Source organism: Pelobates fuscus, chromosome 5 (genome assembly GCF_036172605.1).
Source record: "Pelobates fuscus isolate aPelFus1 chromosome 5, aPelFus1.pri, whole genome shotgun sequence".
Lineage (NCBI taxonomy): Eukaryota > Metazoa > Chordata > Amphibia > Anura > Pelobatidae > Pelobates > Pelobates fuscus.
Window position 1 is genome coordinate 238,715,952 of NC_086321.1, and position 24,604 is coordinate 238,740,555.

Below are 24,604 nucleotides of genomic sequence, written 5' to 3' on the forward strand. Positions count from 1 at the left end.
AGGAGCACGCAGAAATATATTCGATCTATCAGCATGATCGTTGTAACAACTAGCAGTACCATTTTTGGTTGCCTGTCTCTTATTTTGTATGTTGCTTTTTATTTTTTTTCTTCTACCAAGAACAGTATAAAGTTAAAAAAAAAAAAAAGAAATTTTTAAAAGCTAGTGCAGGTCTTCAGGAGAAGTAGCTGAGACCACAGTTCATTTCTTCTCACGGTGGCAAAAGGAAACAAAACAGAGCCCCTAGCTCATTGCATTACCACTCAGTTCCCGCGTTCAGAGCATGCTCTCAGCAAGAGGCTGCTAGTGGCATAAAGAGCATGCGCCATTACACAAGCCCCACTCTCATATTGGGGTGCCTAGCATTCCAACACTGGGAATTCATCATTCCTATAGTGTAATTACAGAAATAGGTGCAGAGGCAAGACAGAATAGCACACACTGCACAGGGCACATTAATGTGGGCACTTATGCGTACTCTTATTTGGATCAACATGCTTATTTGAGTCTATTTAGGGTCCCCAGTCAGGTTGCTAGGTATTTTCTTATGAATATAATTATACAGACCCAACTGTATATATTTCTTAAGGGAGAAACAAAGAGATCTACAGATGGTATGAAGAAATAGAAGCCCCAAATATCTTAGTAAACAATGGGGATCTCTGTTACAAGGAGTACCCAGACTAATTGGTAAGATAATATCACCCCTCTCCCTCCTAGGGGACAGAATTATATTGACAACCTCCACTGAAACACCAACCCACCTAACAAGCAGGGAATAAGTTTACAAATAGTATTTTACTTGAAAGTGGAACAATGCACCCATTAAAAAAAAAGTGAGAAAGGTGTAGAGATTTTTTTAGGAATCTAATCTAAGGCAATAGACTTTAAAGTCTAAATCTATGCACAAAACTGTCCTTTCTATTTTCCTAAAGTAAAATTACCCTTCTTCTTGCAAAATGTTATAACATGTATGTGATCTCATGCACAAAGTTTAGAGATTATCAGTGCATCCTTCACCTTACTGTGCAGGCCACATCATAAAAAATACTATGATCGTTCATATTCTTGGCAATGCACCTAGAGACCAAAACGATGAAGCAAGTTAAAACTTTTCTGTGATGGGATAATGGCAAACTACTATCAGCACTGTACTTCTAGACTCTCTTTAAATAGCTTGGGTTTGCACATATGCAGGTATTGCCGTAATTCATTATTTTAGTATTTTCCCCTACTTCCTTTCCGAGATCGGCATTGTGCAACAGCGAATTTGAGAACCGCTTAGACTGTGAACCAGTTTAAAATCGATCTCAAGCAGACAATAAAAACTGCGCCTTGGCATGCAGATGGCATTCACAGTGCCTGTGTGTACTGGGAAATTATAACTGCACCAATGGTCAAATAGAGATTTTGTGCAAACCTCACATTTTCATTCCTAAAACCAAAAAGAAAGAATTCTGAGCAATCGTGTTGCCGCTTTTACTGCTTATTATACAGGTATGCTGATGGCAGATTTAGCACAGACCAAAGTTGGGAATAATCTCCTCATCCCGGCACATATTAAAAGAAATTCAGTAGTCCTGGATCTGCCGATCATGTCACAGCACTACACTGCATATTGTTTTTTACGTCACGGCTAATTATACAATGTATTGAACAGAATGTATACAATAGAGAACTAGAATGTAGAACCATTTGGCATGGCAGCTTATTAACATCAAGACTAATGCACTAGTTACAGATATTTAAATGTAGTCTAATGCTATCCATTTTAATGTACCAATATTCCAAATTCATAAAATAAACAGCTTACACATTATTATTATTAGTAATAATAATAATAATAATAATAATAATAATAATAATATATTAACTTACAAAACATATTAAATGCAAGCACACTTGTTCTTAGTAATACTATCTAACTATCCACGGTAAGAAATAACCACTACATACATAAAACTTTTTTTTTTTTTTTTTACTTTAAGAAAAATAAAAAATTTTACTCTCATTTAGAGATTATTAAGATAACGTAGGTTGTAGAAGAAAACCAGACATGCAACAGGGCAATTTTAAAAGTAGATTTTATCTAGCATGAACGTGAACTTATACTGCAGCCTCAGGTTAGTGTCAGGTAAGAAACTATTCATCTGATAGACTGCTTACAGCAGACACTTCCACAATTATATTTTATTTATAACTAGGCCATACAAGGAGTTAAACCACAATCTGTTCTTTGTGTGGGAAGGTAGCAGTTTTCTGAACAACCACAGCCCACGATAAGACTGCCCTATCTCTACTCAACACAAATCTGCTTCCATTTTCTAAACTCAAATACTTGCAATGATGCCCGAGTTTAAAAATGTCCCAATGGAAAACATTCTGCCACAATAATAATAAACAAAAGCAAAATGTGTCTATTACTATATATATATATAAATAACAAAATGCAAGGCATTATATATAATAAAAACTTTATGGGGAAAACAATTGCAACAGCGGGAGCTTATTTTTCAAGACAGTGCGAAAACTGCATATTGTAACATATCGTAGGAAACTATATAACTGCAAATGAAACGATTTTGACAACTATTTACACATATACTCAAAAAAATGTAGAAAATAAATGTTGAATTATTTAAGCAAATAATAATAATAATTAAAAATGGCTTATTTTATTTAATTATACATAGTGAAGGAATGTCACCTGAAAAAAAGGAAAAGGGAATACCATTTGCAAATTCGGGAACAAAAATGCTGGCAATTCCAGTCACAAATATATAATAAGGATTCTAAAGAATGGCTTTGCCTATAAATGAAAATAGGGAAATTGTAATAACTAGTATACTTTGCTGCTAGTCTACAGCAGAAGCCGTCTTACTGGGCACGCTTATGGTTATGGGGATTTATGAAAACATTTTAACAGTAAGTACATATATGATGTAATAAAACATTCACAGCAATATATGTGTAAGGCACGACCATGGAGGCATTTATATCGTGCCACTACGTAACATATAGTGAAATACGACTGTTTTGCAAAGCGCTCCACAGTGCAGCGAATGCAGCTTAATATTTCTATCTTTCAGTAAAATTACTGCACTGTACATAATTAGGTTATTCTTTCTGAGCTCTTTCAAATTAAGCATTGCTTGCCAATGAAGTGAACCTAATTTAAAAAGTATCTTAAAATGGAAGATTGAAACCAAACTTTGAACATCCTCCTTTATGGTGTACATTATCTAAATAGTAGGGTAACTTTAACTTTCATGTCATCTACTATCAGACCAAATATTTAATTTCTAGCCTGGCAACATTATTTTCTCTCCCAACAAATATATATATATATATTGGAAGGGAAAGAGATGATGACAGAAAAGTGAACTCATGCATTTTGACTATGAAACGTATAATATTAATCCTAATTCTCCATATTAGTGTGGATTTGTTTTCTCTTTTTATTGAATGTTACATATAATATAGCATATTAATCAGAATTAACACCATGAAATGGAGAACATACATTATTAAACATGCCCGTGTATATATTAGATCCGTGAAATAGATGTTTATTTTTGTTTATTTTAAAACTATTAGCTATAAAAAGAACAAGTCAGCACCAGATAAAATAAAGATAAAAAATATAGTGTACAAGTCATATATCAGCTCTTTATACCGATTTGCTCTACTTCTTGTATTTTTTATATTTTTCTATAAAAGGTTTTAAGGTAACGCAGAAAACTCTTCATATTATATATATGCAATACCTCTGCATTACATATATATATATATAAAATTATATATGTGTGCATGTGTGTTTGTTTTTTTCTGGTCGTACGTTTTTTTTTACACCCCAAACTGATATAAAACGTATTCCCTTTCAACGAAAATAAAAAAAATTTAATCAACAGTGGCACCTCAGAGTGCCACATTAACTGGCTTAAACTTTGTTAGCAGAGGTAATTCTATTTGATATGTGTGCTATGACATAGGTCATATCCTGTACTTCTGGCCATTCCACAACTCACTCTGTGATGACCCAGAGTCTATACGCAAAACAATTCACATCTGATACTTACGCACTTAAATGTTTATTGTTACACACATCCTATGTCTGAAATAAAATGTATTTATTAAGAAACAGGAAAACAGGCAATTTTGGTAAAGGTAAAAGTTACCTTTTAAAAATAGCTTGCTGCACATGACATAACAGTATTCATGTAACACAAACTGATATATAGAAGAAATTCAAGTTATTTTGTTTTTTAACACTGGTAAAATATACACTAATGCTGCAAAATACAATAATGTTAAGGTATATCTATGCATAATAGATTAGGGTATATGTATACACAAGAGTGTGGGGATATGTAGCCAGGTATGTATGTGTGAGTTGTGTTTATATATTTGTGCTCTCTACATTTCTACTATGGATAAATGATTAGCTCGTTTGAGCAGAGTCCTCATCAACCTATTGTTCATGTAACATTTTGTAACTGTCTCATTTACTGTTAAATTTGCCCCTTTATAAATATGGCAAAGCGCGGTGGAATAAGTTGGCGCAATATAAATTCCAATAATAATAATCAGAATAATAATAACAGATGATAGATAAAAATATGTGCACTCTTATAAGTCATTAAATATAGAACTGAATAAGAGTTTATAATTATACATACAATATATGTGAATATAAAATACATAAAACATAATAGCTGATTATGAAAATAAATGTATATGCACATAAAAAATGTTTCTATCATTGGTTCTGAATATATACTAAATATACTAAAGTTTAAATATCGGTCCTGAATGTGTATATCTCTCTATCGATAAATGTATTTTTATATACACACCTACTTTGACTGATGTGCACATTTCACATAAGATTGATACTTTTCTATATACCAAGAAATTTTAGATTTTTCTTTCTCCAGTAACTTCACATAAACTTAAATTGATCTGTCTTAATAAATTAAATATTTTCTTCAGTGAAGTAAAAAATACTATAAAGGTTCTCCATGTGTCTTACAATTTTTGATTTTGAAGTCAAGTTTATTTCCAAAAAAGGCTGCAAATGATGTGCAGGTTGAAAAATATGTCGTTGGAAAGCGCTTTTGAAAATATCCGTACCCTTAACTCTCCCTGGTTAAACTACATCTAAGTCACTCAAACTCATATGCCAAACAAAATAGAAACAGTAAAAAAAGTGTCAGCCAAAAAAACTACAGGACTGCATCCAATCACTGAATAAGTCTTATCATTGTTTTCATCTTCATTCACAATTTAGGAATGCCTCAGTCTATTTGACGAGCAATAGTTTCTAATTGTGAAATCATTTAAATGTTAATTATTTGCACATTTCCACAATTGGTCCAAGTTCTGACAATATTACAAATTACTCAAAATGAATATGTCCTATGCCCAAATGGAATATGTTTTATGTATTATTTTCTACTGCCAATTTAAAGTTACTGTGGACAGAGACATTTTTCCAAGGCTACCACTGACTTCTCCAAAAACCAACATGATGTGCCTTTTGTCAGATGTATTCTTTCTTAAACTGGTGATAATGACACATAGATCCCCTGCAGGTACCAAGAAGAAAGAGACATCTCAAATGTTAACTCCTTAGGCTCCAATCTACACTATAAGAAACCACATACTGCACATTAAAGAGCTCTACTGCAATTCTGCAATTTTAAAAAGCAGAAACATATTCCACTCAGAAGAAATTAAAAGAAAGTATACCAAAAATATGTCAGAAAAAAATGTTACCAAGCTGTAATCTTATTACATACAGTAAAAAGCCTTTGGGAACACAAGCAACAATAAATTAGGGACATTCTGTGCGTGCACTGCACATTTAAACACACAAGCTCAAAAGTGTATATATACAAATAAGAGTACAAGTATTATTATTATGATGAGAGCAAAAATAGATTAAAAGCATCAACAAAACCACTTCACCAATATAAGTAAATTCTGAAATTTAAAATTTAAAACTGTCACCTATGTATCCCAAAGCAAATATAAGCACATAAACACTATGGAACTCAAGAACTAAAGACTGGTGTGACACTAGAGATAATAGGAACACAAATTTCATGTTGAGAAACTAGCAGGTAGATTTCTGTACAAAAGAATTACTGGATGAAGAGTGAATTAAAAAAAAAAAAAACAGTTTATGCCACAAATGAAAAAGAAATAAAGAATAAAGAAACGACTGGAGATCTCTATTTTTTTTATTTTATTTACAAATTTACCTGAGATGTAAAAAAAAAAGTTCTACTCACTATATTACAACTTACCTTTATATCAATCTTTTTTTTTTTAATACCTTATTATACAATTGTAATGTACATTATGTTCTGGACACCAGGCAATCCGAGAAAATATCTTCTGCACATAATATAATTTATTTGAAATGGTAAAATACACAGAAGTTATAATATATGAAGTCAAAACGTACAAGTAAACGCTAAAATATAATGTAATAAAACGCTAAACGGTAATGTGCTAGGGAATGAAAAGGTTATCAGATAATTTTATATTTAAAAATGTAATGCTATGAAAGAGGCCGACAATTAGTGAGTGAGGGAGACTGATACCGCCCTTGCCCCTCTCAATGCCCACACTACGGTGCGTGGCTCTTTGTCCCGGGCACCGTGCACGTTCTGAGCTCCTCGGTCCGCACCGATCATGCAGCAGAGCCTGGCACCGGGCGCCGATCACCGCGTGCCTGTCCCCTTAAATAGCGAACACATAGCATACACGGGGTTCGAAATAGAACGTCTAAACCATGCAAAGTTGCTCTAATGTAGTGTTCTATCTCTGCATCTAACAGACACCATCTGAACAGGGAAAGTTTCGCGGAGAACGAAACAAAGTTAAAAAAATATATAAAAAATACCCCCAAAGCATAGATGGGTCGGATCCCACCTGTACTGACACTGTTCGGGATGGAGCCAGGACATCAATAAAGGGGATCGTACTGACGCTTCCTACAGGGCACACAGAGGTTTAGTCTAGATCTAGCAGGGGTTACCAGTACGGTAAAGTTGTCTGGCATGTCCCATCTTCGTAGCCGGGCACTGGGCAGAGATAGGCATGCATTACTACCCCCAATGAGAATGGAAAGCGCCCGTCAGTCACCCCTTTGGTAGCAGGAGAAAACGCAGGAGAAATACCTGAGTGAGGCAGATAGGAGAATACATCATGGCTTGGCTTGCACGGATCCCAACACAGCATCCAAGGGAAGAGCTTTCACCTATTCATTGTCCCCTGTCACTGGAGCTCACAGTAATCCCCGGCTGTGCCCTCTTCAAGGTGGCAGCGGTGCCCGCTGGCATGCCGTGCCCGGCCCCCGTGCACTCAGCGATCCGGCCGAGGAGGAGGAGGAGGAGGAGGAGGGTGGCTGCTTCTATACTGTACCCAATACACACAGTCAGGCAAGGCAGCCCTGCTCCCTCTCTCTCTATCCGGGTAGCAGACTGCACCGGCTACACCCTCTGCACCGCTTCGGCTTTCCAAAGCACACTTAAAGATTTCATGGTTTTTTTTTTATTATTATTATTATTTAATTACACAATCATCAAGGAGACACACTCCTCCCCCTGGTGCGTTGTGTGTGCTTCTCTCCTATATGGACCTCCGCCCACTTCACATGCATAGAGCTCGCAGGGTACCGGCTCCCAGCCGGGGGAGGAGGGGTTAACTTCTCCAACACTCACTGTTGGCTGGCTTGATAGCCCTGCACTACTACTACTGCTGCTAGTGCAGACTACCATTATATAGAATGCATTCACTAATGTTCTATCTATGGCACTCTTCCTGCTGCTATGGAAGACTATCATTACATGGAATGCATTCACTAATGTTCATCTATAGCACTACTACTGCTGCTGCTACAACAGTTCATTACTTAGAATGCAATATATATATATAAGGAATTCACCAATGTTTCTATATCTTTAGCACTACTACTACTACAGCACGATATCATTACATGGAATGCAATATATGTATAATGTATTCACTAATGTTCCTGTATCTATACACGCGGTGAGATATACACACAGATATAACATTGGGCTGTTTAATGCAGTACTGCCACCTGCATGGCTGTGTCAAACTGCTTTAATTGGGTTTTCATATAGAAACATTAAACCATCTGGACAACATGTATCACTTCTGAGAAGCGGGGTACAATCGGAATGGCTCCATTACTTTAGTTGTACATGAGTTTCCGTATAAGCTGTGGGACTATGCGTATACATAGTGCCGTAGTGAGTGCCCTGGAGTGCAGCTGTCATATGTGCACATTGGGTGAGTGTCACTTAATACCCAGCATACGACAAGCACAGGGTTAACGGGTTGAGCACTCTAATGGGGCCACTCTGGCCAGTGTGCACAGAGCCCACTTTCATACACTGGGGGCTACTCTGTATAGTGCGCACAGAGCCCGGTTTCACACACTGGGGGCCACTCTGGACAGTGCGCACATAGCCCAGTTTCATACACTGGGGGCCACTCTTGACAGTGCGCACTAAACCCAGTTTCACACACTGGGGGCTACTCTGGACAGTGCGCACTAAGCCCAGTTTCACACACTGGGGGCCACTCTGGACAGTGAACACTAAGCCCAGTTTTACACACTGGGGGCCACTCTGGACAGTGCGCACTAAGCCCGGTTTCATACACTGGGGGCCACTCTGGACAGTGCGCACTAAGCCCGGTTTCATACACGGGGGGCCACTCTGGACAGTGCGCACTAAGCCCAGTTTCATACACGGGGGGCCACTCTGGACACCGGGGGCCCGTAACGCGGCCTGCCTGGGGTGACCATCACACTGTCAGGAGGGTGAAGCGGCTCAGGTCTAGTTGCCTTTTATACGCCCTGTGCCTCACCTCTCCATCTCCCGCCCTGTGCCCTCCCTCTCTGCGGTTATCTAGGGTGAGGGGAGCCGGGTGTGGCGCCAGCCGACTGCCTTAACTCTTTATACACTGTGCAGTAATTAGAAGACAATCCAATAACTAACGTTTGTCGATAACTAATCAGTCTTAAGTTATGTATAGTCAGCGCCCTTAATGCAGGCAGAAAACTGTAATGTTAGGTGTTCCAAATACTCTTAGAATTCCATTACTATTATACTATCACAGCTAGTACAGAAACACAGGGTGCTCGTTGCAAGCCTCAATGGTCCTGATTGCATAGCATGGTAGGTGCTGAACAGTTAAGGGCTGTAGTAAGTGGCCAGGGACACAGAAATTATTTTTTTTTCCCGAAAGCAGATTCTTTTTTCCCACTGCCCCATACACTTAGAAGCTGACAGGGGAGCAGTATAACATTTCTGTCAAGTCACACTCATTTGGAAAATGTCCCACTCATTAGAAATAAAAGCAGTCTTTCCAGCATCAGTGCCCTCTCAGGATTGCAAGAAGGCTCACTCTTTAAATTCATATATTTTATCGAGGTGCTGTTTCGCTCATTAGCAGTTTCCAGATTGCATGCACCAGGAATTATCTATAATGTTTAAACACCTATTTACTTAGCAATAAATTGCAAAAGGCTACACAGTCAGAATGCCTCAATTATAGGGATTAAATTAGCCTGATATTTCCTTATTAATGTTTGTAAAGGTTTTAATAATCATCATTTTAAAAATGAGAATTATTTACAACTCCTGTATTCAATCTGAAAATATTCTATAAATCTGTTCAACAAGGATGCATTGAAAAGAGGCACTAAATTTACAATTCCACTATTCAATACTTGTATCACACAGACCAACTGTATATTGTATGCACTATACAAGTACCTGGCACGCTAGTTAGTGAATTGCCAAGGAAAACAGGGGTTTATTAATTAAATTAGGAACGTGGGATAATTGAGCGGGGAACTGTAAATTAGGGCCAAAGCGAAACTGGAAAAATTCTCTAACTAAGCTATTTTTTCCAGCTATGTTGGACTAAATGTTGCAGTTTCTTTAACATTTCTCCCTATTCCTAGTAAAGTGAATGAAGCCCACAATGTGCTAGGTGTAAAATAATCACAATGGTTATTAGCAGGCGTTGCAATTCGGTTATTCTAGAGTCATCTGCCAAACAACAAAACCACAAATGCAAGATAATCACTACTTCCACTCCAAGTCCTGACACATGGTAAAGAGCTTAAATTAAACAATATGACTATTCCAACTTGCTTGGTTTTGCAAAAAAGAAGAGGGTTCCCTTATGGCGGAACCCAGGGAGAACTGCCATATTGAGGCTGTACTCATAAGAGAATGTATAGTCGAATAGGCCAAACAAAATTGCTTGTTTGGACCGGGCACTGGGCTTTCACTAAGACAGCACAGACCATGAGTATTAATAAATGCCAGCTTTATAAAATAGATTAATTTAACGGAGGATTTTTTTGGTGTTTGCTTCGTAAAACTATAAACACTGGACATTGGAAAACCTTTCTGTGATGGTACACTGAGCAATGTGTCACTTTTCACTGCATTGTTGGCTCTAGTTGTGCAAGGATTAAAGGCTGATTGGAACCGCAAGCTCCTTTGGACAGGTCTTCATTCAGTCTGTAAAGTCCTGCCAAGTATTCTGCCGTAGTTGTGCTGCAAATATATAAGTGCCAGTAAAGAGGAATGCTAGTTAGGGGAATGAGACCAGTATGCACTGAAAATTCATTTCGCACAAGAGCATTCCAGCTGGTGTGAACTGAACAGGGACTAAGCAGCGACAGCCAAAAAAGCAAAATATAAATAAAGAAAAGTGTGCATGTTTAGGGCCATTGCCTGTTTGTGGTTTTGCTGCCTTGCCTGGTGTACAAAAACGCTCCACTTCAGTCAAGCATGTGAGTGGAGAATGTGAGGTCGAATACAAAAGGAATTCAAATCAGGTATTCTGACTTAAGCCTGCACACTTCGGAGAAGGTAAGTCGTGTCAAGTCATCCATGAAATGGTCACTTTTAACCTCTGTGCTGTCCTCATTAAGGAAGCGCTCAGACTCGGCCCAGTGGATTAAGTGGAGTGGGTTGGGACTGGGAACAAAATCAAGCAGCTGCTGTAATTCTCCTGTGCCTTCCAAGCACAGTTTATATAGGGACAAGGCTTGAGGGAGCTAGGACTTTCACTAATTCTCATATTAACTCTTTGAGGGCGCAATAACTATGCACTATATTCTTAGGAAGCACGCCACCATTTGTGAGTGTCTATGAGCATCAAGATTTATTTGCATTTCAGCCATAGGTCTGTTAAAATAATTACATCTTGCGTGAGACGTTTTTTTGTTGTTGTTTAATTTTTTCTAGAGTGAGCTTATATTGTATGATCCCGCTTTATATTGTGGGTTAATAATAAATAATGGCTCTCATTTTCCCGGCTATGAAATGCTCATTTGCCATAGTTAGAGAAAATAAGGACTTATGGACGGGTTGCTGTAAGAAGTAAAAGATCAGACAGTCATAATAGGCGGAATTTAAGCATCCTCAATCAGGTAGAAGGAAGTAAATTTAATTTAATTTTGTTAATTTGATGTTCTCATATATATATGTGCATATCAACAGCTAGTAATCATAATAAAAGCAAAATTACAATATTATGATGTGCACCAATTAACATATTTTGATCTCCTTAAAGTGTACTATTTTAGATATTCACTCAGTTAGTTTAACTGCATGAAATGCCATCAAGGTTGATTTGAGGAAAGTGAGAATTCAAAGTGACTAAAAAGTGAGTTTCAAATTTAAGTTTAAAATAACCATACTGGAAAAACTCGCTAAGTCATCAACCATGGCTTCAGCATGACTATTCTGGCCTTAAATTTGAAATTCACATTGAATTTTCACTATTGTGAAAACACCTGAATATCATTTTTATTATTTATATGGCACCAACATATTATGCAGTGCTTTACAATTATAAGAAGATGGTATTTAGTGAAGATGGCCCTGCTCAAACGAACTTGCAGTCAATGAGGTTTTGAGGTAGGCAGATATATATCATTAGATGTCTTGCCCATGGACTAGTTTCGGTGGTCTTACTTGGACTTGGGTTTTTTTGGTTCTTAGGCAGTGATGTTGCCACTGCTCTAAATAAGTTTCATTCTACCTCAGTATATTTATAACAGGTTCCCAATTGATGCTTCCACATTAAAAACGTCTATGTCAAGCGCTGAATGTGCATGAATACATACAACATAACAAACAGAAGACAGATGATGTCTAGTTGTAAAGGAAAAGTGGCTTGCTGCAGCTCTCCTTCTTGGATACTGGATAGTTAAAAGACTCCCCAGCAGGGCTCTACAAAAAAACAGCTAAGCATTTAGTGACTGGGCTGAAACACAGCTCTCATATCTGAGAGGGGGAGGGGAGAGGAAAGTACAGTTCAAGTCCGAGAGAGAAACTCTGACTTTGGAGGTAGGACTTGTCTGCCTGCCAAAAGAAAAAAAAAAAAGAGGGAGAGAAAGAGGAGAGTCAGAGGGAGGGGGAGCTGTGCAGTCCTAGGGTTGCTACAGACTTTCATTTTTTGTCTGCTTGTCTTTATTCTCCATTGATATTACATTTCATCACACACATTTATTAGCTGTTTTCTACCAGCCATTGCCGTGCAAGGTTGATTGCCTTTAATTCAATATACAGAACACAAGTGTTCATACACCACCATAAATCTGCACAATAACATTTGTGTAAGCACAACAATAGTGCACACCAAAATGGTAAAATACTACTGCTGAACTCTATGCTACACATTTGAAATACTATTAATAACTATATCAAACATCTCTCTTTTATGAAATATACTTATGTTTGTGCAAAAATGTATACCTTAGCTAAGGGCAGAAGTGCTGGATGGCCATGTTAAGTGTAATATGATGATCTTACAAAAGCACAAGCTTATTGAGCCACGCATTCAAAATTATGAAAGGTAAGAATGCCTTCCATAATTAGATAGATTCTTTTAGGGCTTTTAAGCCGTTTATTTTTACCATTTAGGCCATTATCCACAAACAGCCTCCATATTCTATGCTAGTATGGTAATATGTATTATTGCACCTGATTTCTCAGAAAACTATGCAGCAAATAAACAAGCAGGATGAAAAATACAGGGAAATATAAATGCTTCCTAGTAAAGAAGAAGTCACTTCAACCACTTTATGCACAGGCCTTTCATACACAAAAGGTCTAGGCTTTGGTAAAAGGATCCTATTCTAGACTGAGCTACAGGCTGCTCTGGCACGGGGAGGGTTAAACTCAAAGCTGTTGTACAAAAGGACAAAGCAAAGGCTGTACATCATTGATTTGATGCAAATAAAGACCCCAAAGAAAATAATGGTTTTTGTGTATTGCCATCTGTAGTGACATCTCCGATACTTGCTCGGAAGGTAAGAGCCCTTTGAAAGTATTCAACTTTAGAGAGCATGTTAAAAGATAATGAAGGCCATCACTACTTTCATATTATGCAAATCAGAGGGTATCATATATTAGGCAATCCAGACTGATAAAAAAACTGAACCCTAATATGTGTTAATAATCAACATATCTATTGTATATCTATTACATATATTAGGATATAAATCCACATTTTCATACAATACACATTGTAACTAATATGTATACAGACACATAAATACACTACACACTGCCATTTACATTCATAAACCATTTTTTATAATTTAAAAAAAAAATGGTACACTTTTACTTTTTGATCTGAAAACACCGACTGGAAACAACACAAATAAACAGAATCTCCTGTTGCTATAACCAAGCACTGCTCGGAAATTATTTTGCAAATGTGGATATTTTGAGTCATAGCTTTTGTATGAGACTATGTTTTAGGATTACAGACAGACGACCTAATGCACCTCACAGTGTTCTATTCTTCAATGGGGTTAATGGTATGGCTCACAGAAAACTGCTAGTTAAACCTTTTGTTAAGTAAGGATCATCTGCCTACCAAGGCAGTAAGCAGTTAACATGATTACAAACTGTATGCAGCCAGCAGACTTTTATAAAAATCTCTTATTTCACTTTCCTAAAACTAAACTTATATCCAAGCTCTCACCTGGTCTGGCTGGCTATGTAGAAATAGTTTAATTTTCCCTGATGGGCATAGCTAAACGATAGAAATCAAGCTTCTAATAATGTTACTGTCATTACTGTGCACTCTGCCTGTGTTATAAATTTCCTGCCCATTTAGAAATCTGAAGCTCTGTACATTCCCTTAGGCTGAGCCTGCCCCACAGATGAATGGGGTAATTGACTGAACCGGGGAATAAGTGGGAGGATTTTTGAAACCACAGGATATTCTCAACAAGCACTCTGCACTGGAATACAAACCATACTCATTTTTTACCTTGTCCTCAATGTTGATGCCACTAATCTATAAAAAGAGGCTTCATTTATATTGGGCTGGGATCCTAGAGTTTTTTGTTTTTTTTTAAGAACATCTGTTTTCAAATGTTCTCTACAATTCAAAATACATTTGACTGTGTGCAAAACTTCGAATCTCTACTAAAGTAAAAAAATAATAACGCATTCTGCTAATTTGTGAAGAGATTGATTCTTTGTTTTTCTATTAACACTCTCCAATGTGGGAATGATCCTAAAGCAGACAGTAGGATCATCAAAAGCCAGCTAATTTCTAAATACATTGATGCACACTTTCGCACACAAATATTAATCGTACTATTATTTATAAAGTGCAAGCACATTCAACATTTCTGTACACTGGGAGTTCAATGAGATTGCACAATAATGATTATTTTTAAAATAAATAAAAAAGGCAGGAAGCAAGGCTCTATTTGTAGTTGGGGAGAGAGAGAATTATATGACGATGGTTTGCATTATTTGAATTCATAGGTAACGTTGTCCAATAATCTAAACAGTAATGTATTTCCTTTTCTATTACTATTTATGTGAAAAGGGAAATCAACATACAATAGAATCTGGCATTAGTTTTCACAAGTAAAACTGTATTTTGCTAAGCATCTCTTCTAAACCCTGCATTGCTATCAGCACGAAGTATAAAAGCTTACAGTCATACAAAAAATGCCTTGTGAACACACAATTATATTTTACAAACAACAAGTTGATTGTTTTAAAAGTTTGTCATTTTTACTTAACCATAAACTGTTTTAGGCAAGCCAGCGTTTTACTTGACTTGAGTTTTAAAAAGCAAACAAACAATTACTTCTTAGTGTGTAATCTTATTTCAGAAAAAAAACTATAAAAAAAAAAAAACACACACACGGACGCTGTCTTTGTGTTAAACTTTGTAAAGGTTTTGCAATCCGGTTTAGACTAGAGCAGTTAACCATATCATGCTATTTGTTTATTTAGATTTTTTTAAGCCTGATTTAATCTGCAGAGGAAAATAGAAAGGAAATATTTGAAAAGTGCATTCTGAATCCCCTGCTGCTGTCCTCCTAGTCACTTCCAAGCTCTACTAAAAGAAGCCGGACAAGGCAGACCACTTCAAAGAAAGTTAGGCTTAATCTTGTATGTTTTGGCGCCTTTTCCCTGCCAGCTACTGTACTTTAAAAAAATGGAGATCTTGTCTGTCCTGTCTCAAGTTCAATGGCAGCCCCCTCATCACAGCAGGAGAGGGAGGGGGTTTCAGAAGAGAGGGGCATGTTCAGTACACTAATAATAATTCAGATCACGCCACCTCAGCTCCTTGTGTCAAAGTAGAGGAGGAAGATCCCACCTCTTCTAACCTGAGAGCTGCAGGCAACTCACAAACACACACAACAGGCACATGTAGCCAGACTAACTTTCTTTCTGCTTGGGTATGCAGCAGGCACTCGAGAATATTTTACCTTCCCATGCCATAAATATTGTTTATATACAAAAACCTATCCCATAAACAGAACTCGAGCTGGATTTAGGGCTTCATGGGCCTGAAGCTGGAAATTTGATGGGCATAATTCGAAAGTTTGAAATTCCATTTTCTCGTTGTGGTAGCTGTTATAGATTACATGTTTGACAAATAGCAAACCTAACTCTCAACCACGAGGACTCTGAATTCTCCCTCCTGTGTGATTGTAAAGTTACATATTTGGGTTTGAGGCTTTGCAGACTACATGAAAAACAGCCACCAAACACATTAAAGTATGAGTACTATGCAGTGACGGGAAGCAGTTAATCCATAAATAAACAATTCCAAAATACAACAAATTGAGTGTGGAATATATGGTAAAATAAATAACATTTATATCGTGGCTGATTTGGACCTATTTCAAACCACGGGTCTGGAGCTGCCACTCCAAAAGCCCTATGTTAATCTGGGCCTGACATCAACTGCATACCCAGGTGTATTTGGACAATGGATTTATTCGCTAAACACTAACACTGAATTGTAGCAAATTGCAAAGACTGTGTCTATAGCCGAGTTGGAAAAGGTTTCCAAATCACATTTTTAATTCAATATAATTCAGTGTTTAGTAAATAAATTCCAATTTGTGAAAAGTCGAAACCTGAGTTTGTAAAATCTAGCCCACAATAATTAAACTAGAAATATAGAAAATGTTCATACTTTTCTCAACTCAATTATCTGACCTAGATTGGGAATTGTAGAAGTGTTTACTAAGTATATAGACAGTGAGGCTATGGGGAAAATTTAAGTTGAAGCCTTATAACAAATGAATGTAATTACTTCAAAAATATTCTATTCACTTACAGAACATCAGCAGATTTTTTTTTTTTTGCCAGACATAGCTATCTAACTTACATTTTGCCAGCTGATTGTCAAAACACCACAAGTTATACATACAAGGAGATACTGCATATTCATGGGACCCTTGCTCTCTGGATATCTTATGATGGATTTTAGTTGTGGGACATAGCTAGCAGAACCTTTTACAAATTGTGTGGTATATGTGTGTATTGTTAGGTCTTCTTATTCCACCTGATAAGATATGGACTATTAATTAGTGGTTAAAGCAATATAAGATTACATTTACTAAACAGTGAGTTGTGGGTATTTGATGTAGCTTCGAAAAAATGGTCAATTAAACAACTAAGGTTTGGTTTTATTTTACTCTGCTGTTTCAGCCTACATTTTGCAACTCAGCTGGAGTTTATTCACTAAAAAGTGAATTATGAAGAACCGAAAATCGAACTGGAAAATGCAGGCAAAGAAAGGTCTAATTTGAAAAAAATTCTCATTCACAGCCATTGTCACAGCCTGGCTATATTAGTCTAAACTTTGCGATTGATTTTCAGTTAGCTGTAATTTACTGTTTAGTTAATTAGCTCCAGTTGTCAATTTTGTACAACTTACTATAGTTATGATTCAGACAGTCACAACATCCCAACGCTATTTACGGAATCTAGACTGATACATTCTACAATATGGAGGCGTAGAATATTACAGACCATGAGTTTAATAGGGATGTGAAAAAACATTGGAATAAACAGCATTTATACATGCCACTTAAAGTATGGCATATAAAGTTGAACAGTTTAGTGTTAAAATTCAAATAAATTGCTCTGAGGGTATACTCACTAAATAATAATTTATGTTGAGTAAACATTTGCAAAATATAGGCCACAACCGCAGATATGGAACACTTTTAACACTGCCACTTTTGGATACATTTACTACATATTGAATGCCAAATTATCACAATTCACTGTTTAGTGCATAAGACTTCTTTGCAACGGAAGAGAAGTAATATATCGGTAGGAAGATCTTAAAATGTGCATTTATTCCTACAGAATGTGCCCTCTACAGGCCTTGGTGACATTTATTCCTACAGAATGTGCCCAATACAGGCCTTGGTAAAATGTTACAAAGGGCTGAACAGAAGACAGTCATTCATACTCATAAAGGAATGCAGTTATATTTCCTTTTGAAGGGCTAGGTTTACAAATCACTGTGGTTACATAAATCATATGAACCAAAATATGATTTGAGGTGCAGCATGATCCATTGTATCACTGGAAATATGTATAGTAGAAGATATTTACCCATAAAATGTCCAGTAGGTATGCAGTGAGATTTTTCTATGTAAAAGGTTTTGCAGAGAAATTAAAATATCACTTAAATATATTTATTCTATATATTATGTGTGTGTGTGTATATATACATATATATTATTTTATTTTGGGGGGGATCATGAACACTGAACAGTGTGAAATATTTACTGCACACACCATAATTAATTTACAGTCTGACACATGGGGACTGCAAAGGAGGAGTGGTTATTATGGGAACAGGAAATAACAGACATTGATAAGTCAGACCAACCACATGTAACAGACAATCCTCTGCTGTTGCAAGATAGATGCAATTCGTGGGGTCACCAAAATGGCAGTTTCTACAGCCATTGACAGTTTGCTTAAATACATAATCCATGCATTTATAAAACTATATCGACTTGAGCCATTACCCAGAGATAAATGAACCACACCTTACCCTGTTCTGTAAGACAGCTCTATTCATAGAATGACATTTAGCAGATCTAAGCAAACTCATAGGGTTACACGAGGATATAAGTCTACTTACAACATCTATGCACTATAGAAAGCATTACCCTTATAACAAGAGCCATGGAAAAAGATAATGCAACGTTCACATCTCTGGGTAATGACAATAGCAAGGAGCACCAGAATAAAGAATGACTTCAGAATACAGGGTGAACCATATAAACAAATTATAAGCAGGGTAAAGTTAAAATTGTATCTTCCCTGCAGAAATGCATGCTGCTAATAAAGCAAATATTTTAAACACACACAAATAATAACAATAATATTAAATTGAGAAAATGCAAGTGTAGTTGGAAACAAACTGAACTCTAGTTACAGTGTATGTCCAAAAAAGTATTATGTGCAGTAATGCCTTGCAGCGTTCAGCTGTTACGTGTCTGCCAGAACGAGGAGGGGAAAAAGTTGCGGCAGGAAATGTGCCAAGTTCAGCACTCTTGGACGCAAGCTCCATCCACTGATTGCTGGCAGAGACGTGTGACCCACATCCAGATGCTGCCAAAAACGCAAAGACAAACAACCGGCACTTCTAGCTCATCCCACAACAAGACATGTCACTAAAATATTCAGGAAGAATGTTCAATACACAGATTGCAAGACATTCCCAGCCCAAACACACACATATATAAGTGTGTACTGGAAGGCATGACTCCTAGCCATGGCTGGACATTGCATGCTTCCTCTCCTGACCTGGTACTTGTAATGTGACATTCTATTCGGGTTCTTTTTCAGGATACCCAAGCTATGCAGAATATTTCTAGGGGTATTAGAACACATACACATACAGAGCATAAACCGGGGGGGGGGGGGGGGGGGAGTGCAAGTGAGGCAAACACCACGTGTAGAATTCTCAAAACACATACCATCGCACTGTATTGCATTAAATTAATGGGATCCTGTAATCTGTACACAGCACTGGCCCGCTTGCTTCACATTTCTTAGGTGATAGTTAATTGTTTCTGGCAGGGGATATTTTTTATGTAACTTCCAAGTACTGGTTATTAAGTCTTTATGTGGTTTGATTTGTTTGTCTATTTGTTCATAGAATGGTTTAGTATAAATACATGAAAATGAAGTAGTAGAGCCGGAAGAGGATATCTTGGCAGAGGGTAGGGTGGTGAAGTCAAAGTGCAGGCAGTAAAAGCCCTCTGTCTGTGCCTGGCTTTACTTGCAGTCCTGCACTCCTGAAGGGTGGCTGTGCTGGGCTGACTTGAACGCGGTCCAGGAGAGGCTGATCCCGTTTTTTTGGAGCTGGGCTGGTCTCTGAGTGCTGTTGGCAGGGTTTTTCCTCTCTTTCCCCTGTGTGTCTCCCTGGCCCCCCTGTCAGTCTGGCTCTGCTCTGCACATCAGGCAGCTCATACCAGAGCCGGCTCTCACTTGGACGAGTTCCACCTCTTGCTGATTGGATAACAAGACGGCGGCTCCCTATTCACCCTTCCCACCTTCTCTCCTCCTCCCTCCCTCCATCCTTCCTACCTTCTCTCCTCCTCCCTCCCTCCATCCTTCCCACTTTGAACTTCAGCAGTCACTCCCCTCCTGCAAATATTGCATTCCTTCTCTCCTTCTGCAACTACTCCATTAAGCAGCCCTTGTTATTAATGTGACTCCCTCTCTTTTTTCTTCCTCTCTCTCTACAGATTTCTTTCAAGGCTTCAGTCCCACTCACTTTCTTTCTTCCTCCCCCTCCTCCAACTCTCTCTCCCCCCAGTCTTTAATTGTATTTTTCTCCCCATACAATGCCGGCTACTGCACACGTGTCTATGACATTCCTTAGCCGGTGAGGACAGAGCTGCTTGTGGTTACAGTGTAGATAATAAATACAGCTTTCTATGAGCCATGTTTCCACATTGACAGCTGTTATTTGAGACCATATAACAATGGCTTATTGTAATGCTATACAATGTGCATTCATATATGTTAGTACAGGTTACCTCACGTATACCATCACTCGTGGAAGCCAATTATCATACAGTGCTTTATTTAAAAGGGCTAATGAATGTGACTTTGGAACACATAGTAACAGCTGGCAATGGGACAGTGTGTGGTTAGGTTGTCAGCAATATTCTCTATCTTACTTACAAGCACATCTCTCAATACAGTAATATGGCATCACTTTGCCCCTCTAAACTTCCCTTCACTGTACCCCAACCCCTCCTCATCCCCCAACCGTGGGAAGCTCAGCTCTTGGCTTCCTCCTGGCGGGGGAGAGAGAGAGGTTTTACAGGGGACATAGTGATAGAGAGAGGTTGTCTGCCAGAGTAAAGGGAGGGGTTGGGTTAAAAGGGAGAGAGAAACTGCTCTCCATATTTATGAGCAGACAACCAATGGAAGAGAGAATAAGTGTATATCAATAAGTCTAGTCTACTGAGAAACCCAGACAGGTCAAAAGACCCTGAAATCAGCACATGATGCCAATTGAATCAATCCTTTTTTCCCAGAATGTGTCTGGCCAGTCTCTTTAGCTGTAAGTGTGCAGCACATGAAAACACAGCCAGTTGTATTACTGTGGACTGTTAAGTAGAATGGATATTTTCTGACAGCTTGTCTACAAAAAGCTATGGAACAGGGACAAGTTCTTTATTTCTAGGGCCTTGGTGCAAGACGATATATAAAGATTTCTAGGCTATAGTAGTACTTGTTTTCCATATTATTATTTTAAAACAGTTGGTCAAGGTCAAAGTCAACTCTTTCACTACTAAGTTAAATTTAAACAAATGAACACATTTTTATGTCTGTATCCACAAATAACATTATTTAATGACAAATCAGCAATATCTTCACTGAGTTTTGATTAGCATAAGTTTAAAACATTTAAATGAGTAACAGAATAATAGTGTAAACCCCCTTCCCATCCAACAACCTACATACTTGCATTAACTTTTATTTGCATTGCAATGTAATGAAACTGATCAGGTTCATTTGCAGACTGCAATGCCTATGTTGTACAGATGTGTGATGTAACTATACTTATTGTATGTATTTGTTCACATTCACTATTTGTTCACATTCATGTGGCATTTTTTAAAAATCTGTATTCCCAGAAATGCCATCACATTCCATTTAAACACCTAAAATCAGGGTGTGACAATTTTTATTTATCTTATCTTGTCATGCCTACTACATGTGAAAAAATATATATTTTCACAGTATACGCATACGTTTCAAACTCAAATATTACAAGATAAGGGATATTATAGTTTCTAAAATAGTTAGCCCCCAATAATTATATGAATTATGACTATATCAAAAATACATTTGCCTATATTTACATTATTTTACATTTTTAAGGTATCAACTAGCAGTAATCTATACCTGGATATGATTGTTTACTACATTTCTATATGTTGGACAGACAGCCTCCCAAATACAAAATAACTTGTATTTACCATGCCTAGGTGCAATCCTGCATATATATATAGAAAAAAATAAAGTATAGGGAGCACTCCAGGTCTGAAATCCATGCAAAAATGGTGTTTATTGTATTAACAACAAATAGCTGGTGCAAAAAATATAAATCAACATTTCGACCCGTTCGGGTCTTTGTCTTTAGCTGCCACCCCTGCGACCGCGGTAGTTCCGCCACTGTGTGCAACACATAACCAGTCTCATTTCTCCAACTAGCATGAGGGCTCCTGTCAGTTAGGGTTAGTTAAGGTCGGTGTATTGCTAACAACAAAACTTACAGCTGATCAAAAACAGAAGAATATGGGAAAAATACTGACATTAGCCGACACATAATCAGTTTTGATTTGATGACTTGATGGCCTTCTTGATTTTGATGATACCAGTTTCTTAAAGTAGTAATTATGATGTTACAAATACCTTGGCTCCATTTTCTGGTAATGTGGCAAACAGTTTTGCAACAGTTTGATCTCTTACCTGGGTCCCGAGGGTCATTCATAAGAATTCTTATTCCAGTCTAGTTAATGACACCCCTATGGCGCTGCTGGAGGTGGAGTTACACCTCTGGGAGCAGAGGGGTTAAAGGACCACTCTAGGCACCCAGACCACTTCAGCTTAATGAAGTGGTCTGGGTGCCAGGTCCCTCTAGGATTAACCCTTTTTTTTATAAACATAGCAGTTTCAAAGAAACTGCTATGTTTATAATAGGGTTAATCCAGCCTCCAAATCCTCTACTGGTTGTCTCACTGACAGCCGCTAGAGGCGCTTGCGTGATTCTCACTGTGAAAATCACAGTGAGAGCACGCAAGCGTCCCTAGGAAAGCATTGTAAATGCTTTTCTATGAGACCGGCTGAATGCGCGCGCAGCTCTTGCCGCGCATGTGCATTCAGCCGAAAGGGAGGATCGGAGGCGGAGAGGAGGAGGAGAGCTTCCCGCCCGGCGCTGGAGAAAGGTAAGTGTTTAACCCTTTCTTCTCCCCAGAGCCCGGCGGGAGGGGTCCCTGAGGGTGGGGGCACCCTCAGGGCACTATAGTGCCAGGAAAACGAGTATGTTTTCCTGGCACTATAGTGGTCCTTTAAACTCCATATGTGCAGCATTTCAAAGTAAAACTTTGCACTTACAGACTCCAGGCACTATGACCACTTGATCATGCTCACTAAAATGGTCATTGTGCATTGAGTGACCTTTAATTTACTTTTCAGCTGCAGGCACCTGGTTAATTTATTAGATGGCTACACTTACATGTGGAAGGATTGGAAGCTTTATTATAACTGTAAATACACTAATGATTTACATCAGGCATGGCTAAAACGTTTACCTAGCTGATATAATATTACATTGACAGGTTTCAGAGTAGCAGTACAGTTGAGGAGTGGCTGCACTTGATTTACATTAAACATTTTTTGAGGTGTATATTTATGTATTTTTCCAAATGTGGCATTGCCATGTTACCAGTAACAACCCCTTTAATCCACATCTCACTTTTGTACCTCATATTACAAACAGCCCCCCCCCCCCACCCCCTCAAATAAATCTGTGTTACACAGTAAAATATATGTCATAGTTATATTAAAAGTACTAACACTGAGAAAGATCAGGTGACCATTACTATACTTAGTTTACCATTTACTTGCAGCTAGCTCAGTATATATATATTCACTAAATATACTGACACACTAGTGTCACTGTGTCCTTTTACACTAGTGACATTTTATACTGTATTTACACTAATAAATGTAAATATAAGATATAGTTGAAGTATATTATGAAGAAGGATAAATAGTGTATACACTATGGGAGGGTGAGGTCAGAGGTGTTCTGAATTCTCCAAGAGCTACTGTAACACCAGGAATGCAGGGAGTACTGTTATATGAACTTCTAATTTATAAATGGGCCTGGATTAATATACACTGTACAAATGTGTCCTACATTTTTGACCCTAGTGATGTAAAACCAATAGCAATAATATGTAATAAATATAAAACAATTCTACCTCAGAATAAATTAGCATGTATTATTTGGAAATAGCTTAGTCCTTGCCTGTAACTTCTGTGTGTGGAATAATTCTCCTTCAGCTCTCCTTCAGACTGCTCCATGCCTCCCTGACTCAGGAAAACTCCACAAACAGAAGCCATATTGTCTCTCTGGCCAAGAGTCACACAAGCAGTCAGAGAGACACTGATTGGCTGGATCTGCACAGGCTTGTGATTGAAGATTCAGTGCCATGTGGATATAGTAGAGACACATCACTGGCCGGGAGGGACTGCAGAAAGAAAGGCTCTCTCTTAAATACCAGAGTCCGCTATTAGGCAGACATTGCCTTCTAATGTGGCTATGTCTAGTGTTCTGAATTTGTTCTGAATTATTTACTTACAAAAATGTTAATGTCAATTACAATTAATCAAAACAGCCCCCTCACACACCCCTTACATTAAAGTGTCCCTTTATGTTAATTTGCCATTTTGGGAGGTAGGCATAGTTGTTAATTAAGGCTTTTTCCAATTCGACTATTTTGGCCTACATTTTGGAATTCACATTGATTTTACTATTAATTCCTAGTGATTTTTGCAACATTAGTGAATAACCCTAATAGTCTGTATGCGCAGCAAGCAAAATGTTAACAGAATTTTCACACATCACAAATCATAAATCACTTGGTTTTAGTTGAATATAGGTTGTAATTAACAATTCCTGGTTGGTGACTTTCCCCTTT

At 37.7% G+C, this 24,604-nt stretch overlaps 1 protein-coding gene across 7 annotated transcripts in view; it reads right to left on the reverse strand.

Moving 5' to 3' along the window:
- Positions 1–24,604, reverse strand: part of NFIB (nuclear factor I B) — a 414,175-nt gene that overhangs the window by 220,578 nt on the left and 168,993 nt on the right. Inside the window, exon 1 of one of the 7 annotated variants that reach the window (XM_063455153.1) lies at positions 19,352–19,864. The exons of 3 other annotated variants lie outside the window; for them this stretch is intronic. In XM_063455153.1, the coding sequence (XP_063311223.1) occupies positions 19,352–19,369 (18 nt within the window). In that variant the 5' untranslated portion in view covers positions 19,370–19,864. Of the gene's footprint in view, positions 1–59; positions 82–7,190; positions 7,559–19,351; positions 19,865–24,604 lie in introns of those variants that run through there. 3 more of the 7 variants (XM_063455156.1, XM_063455151.1, XM_063455154.1) reach the window with 3 other exon arrangements.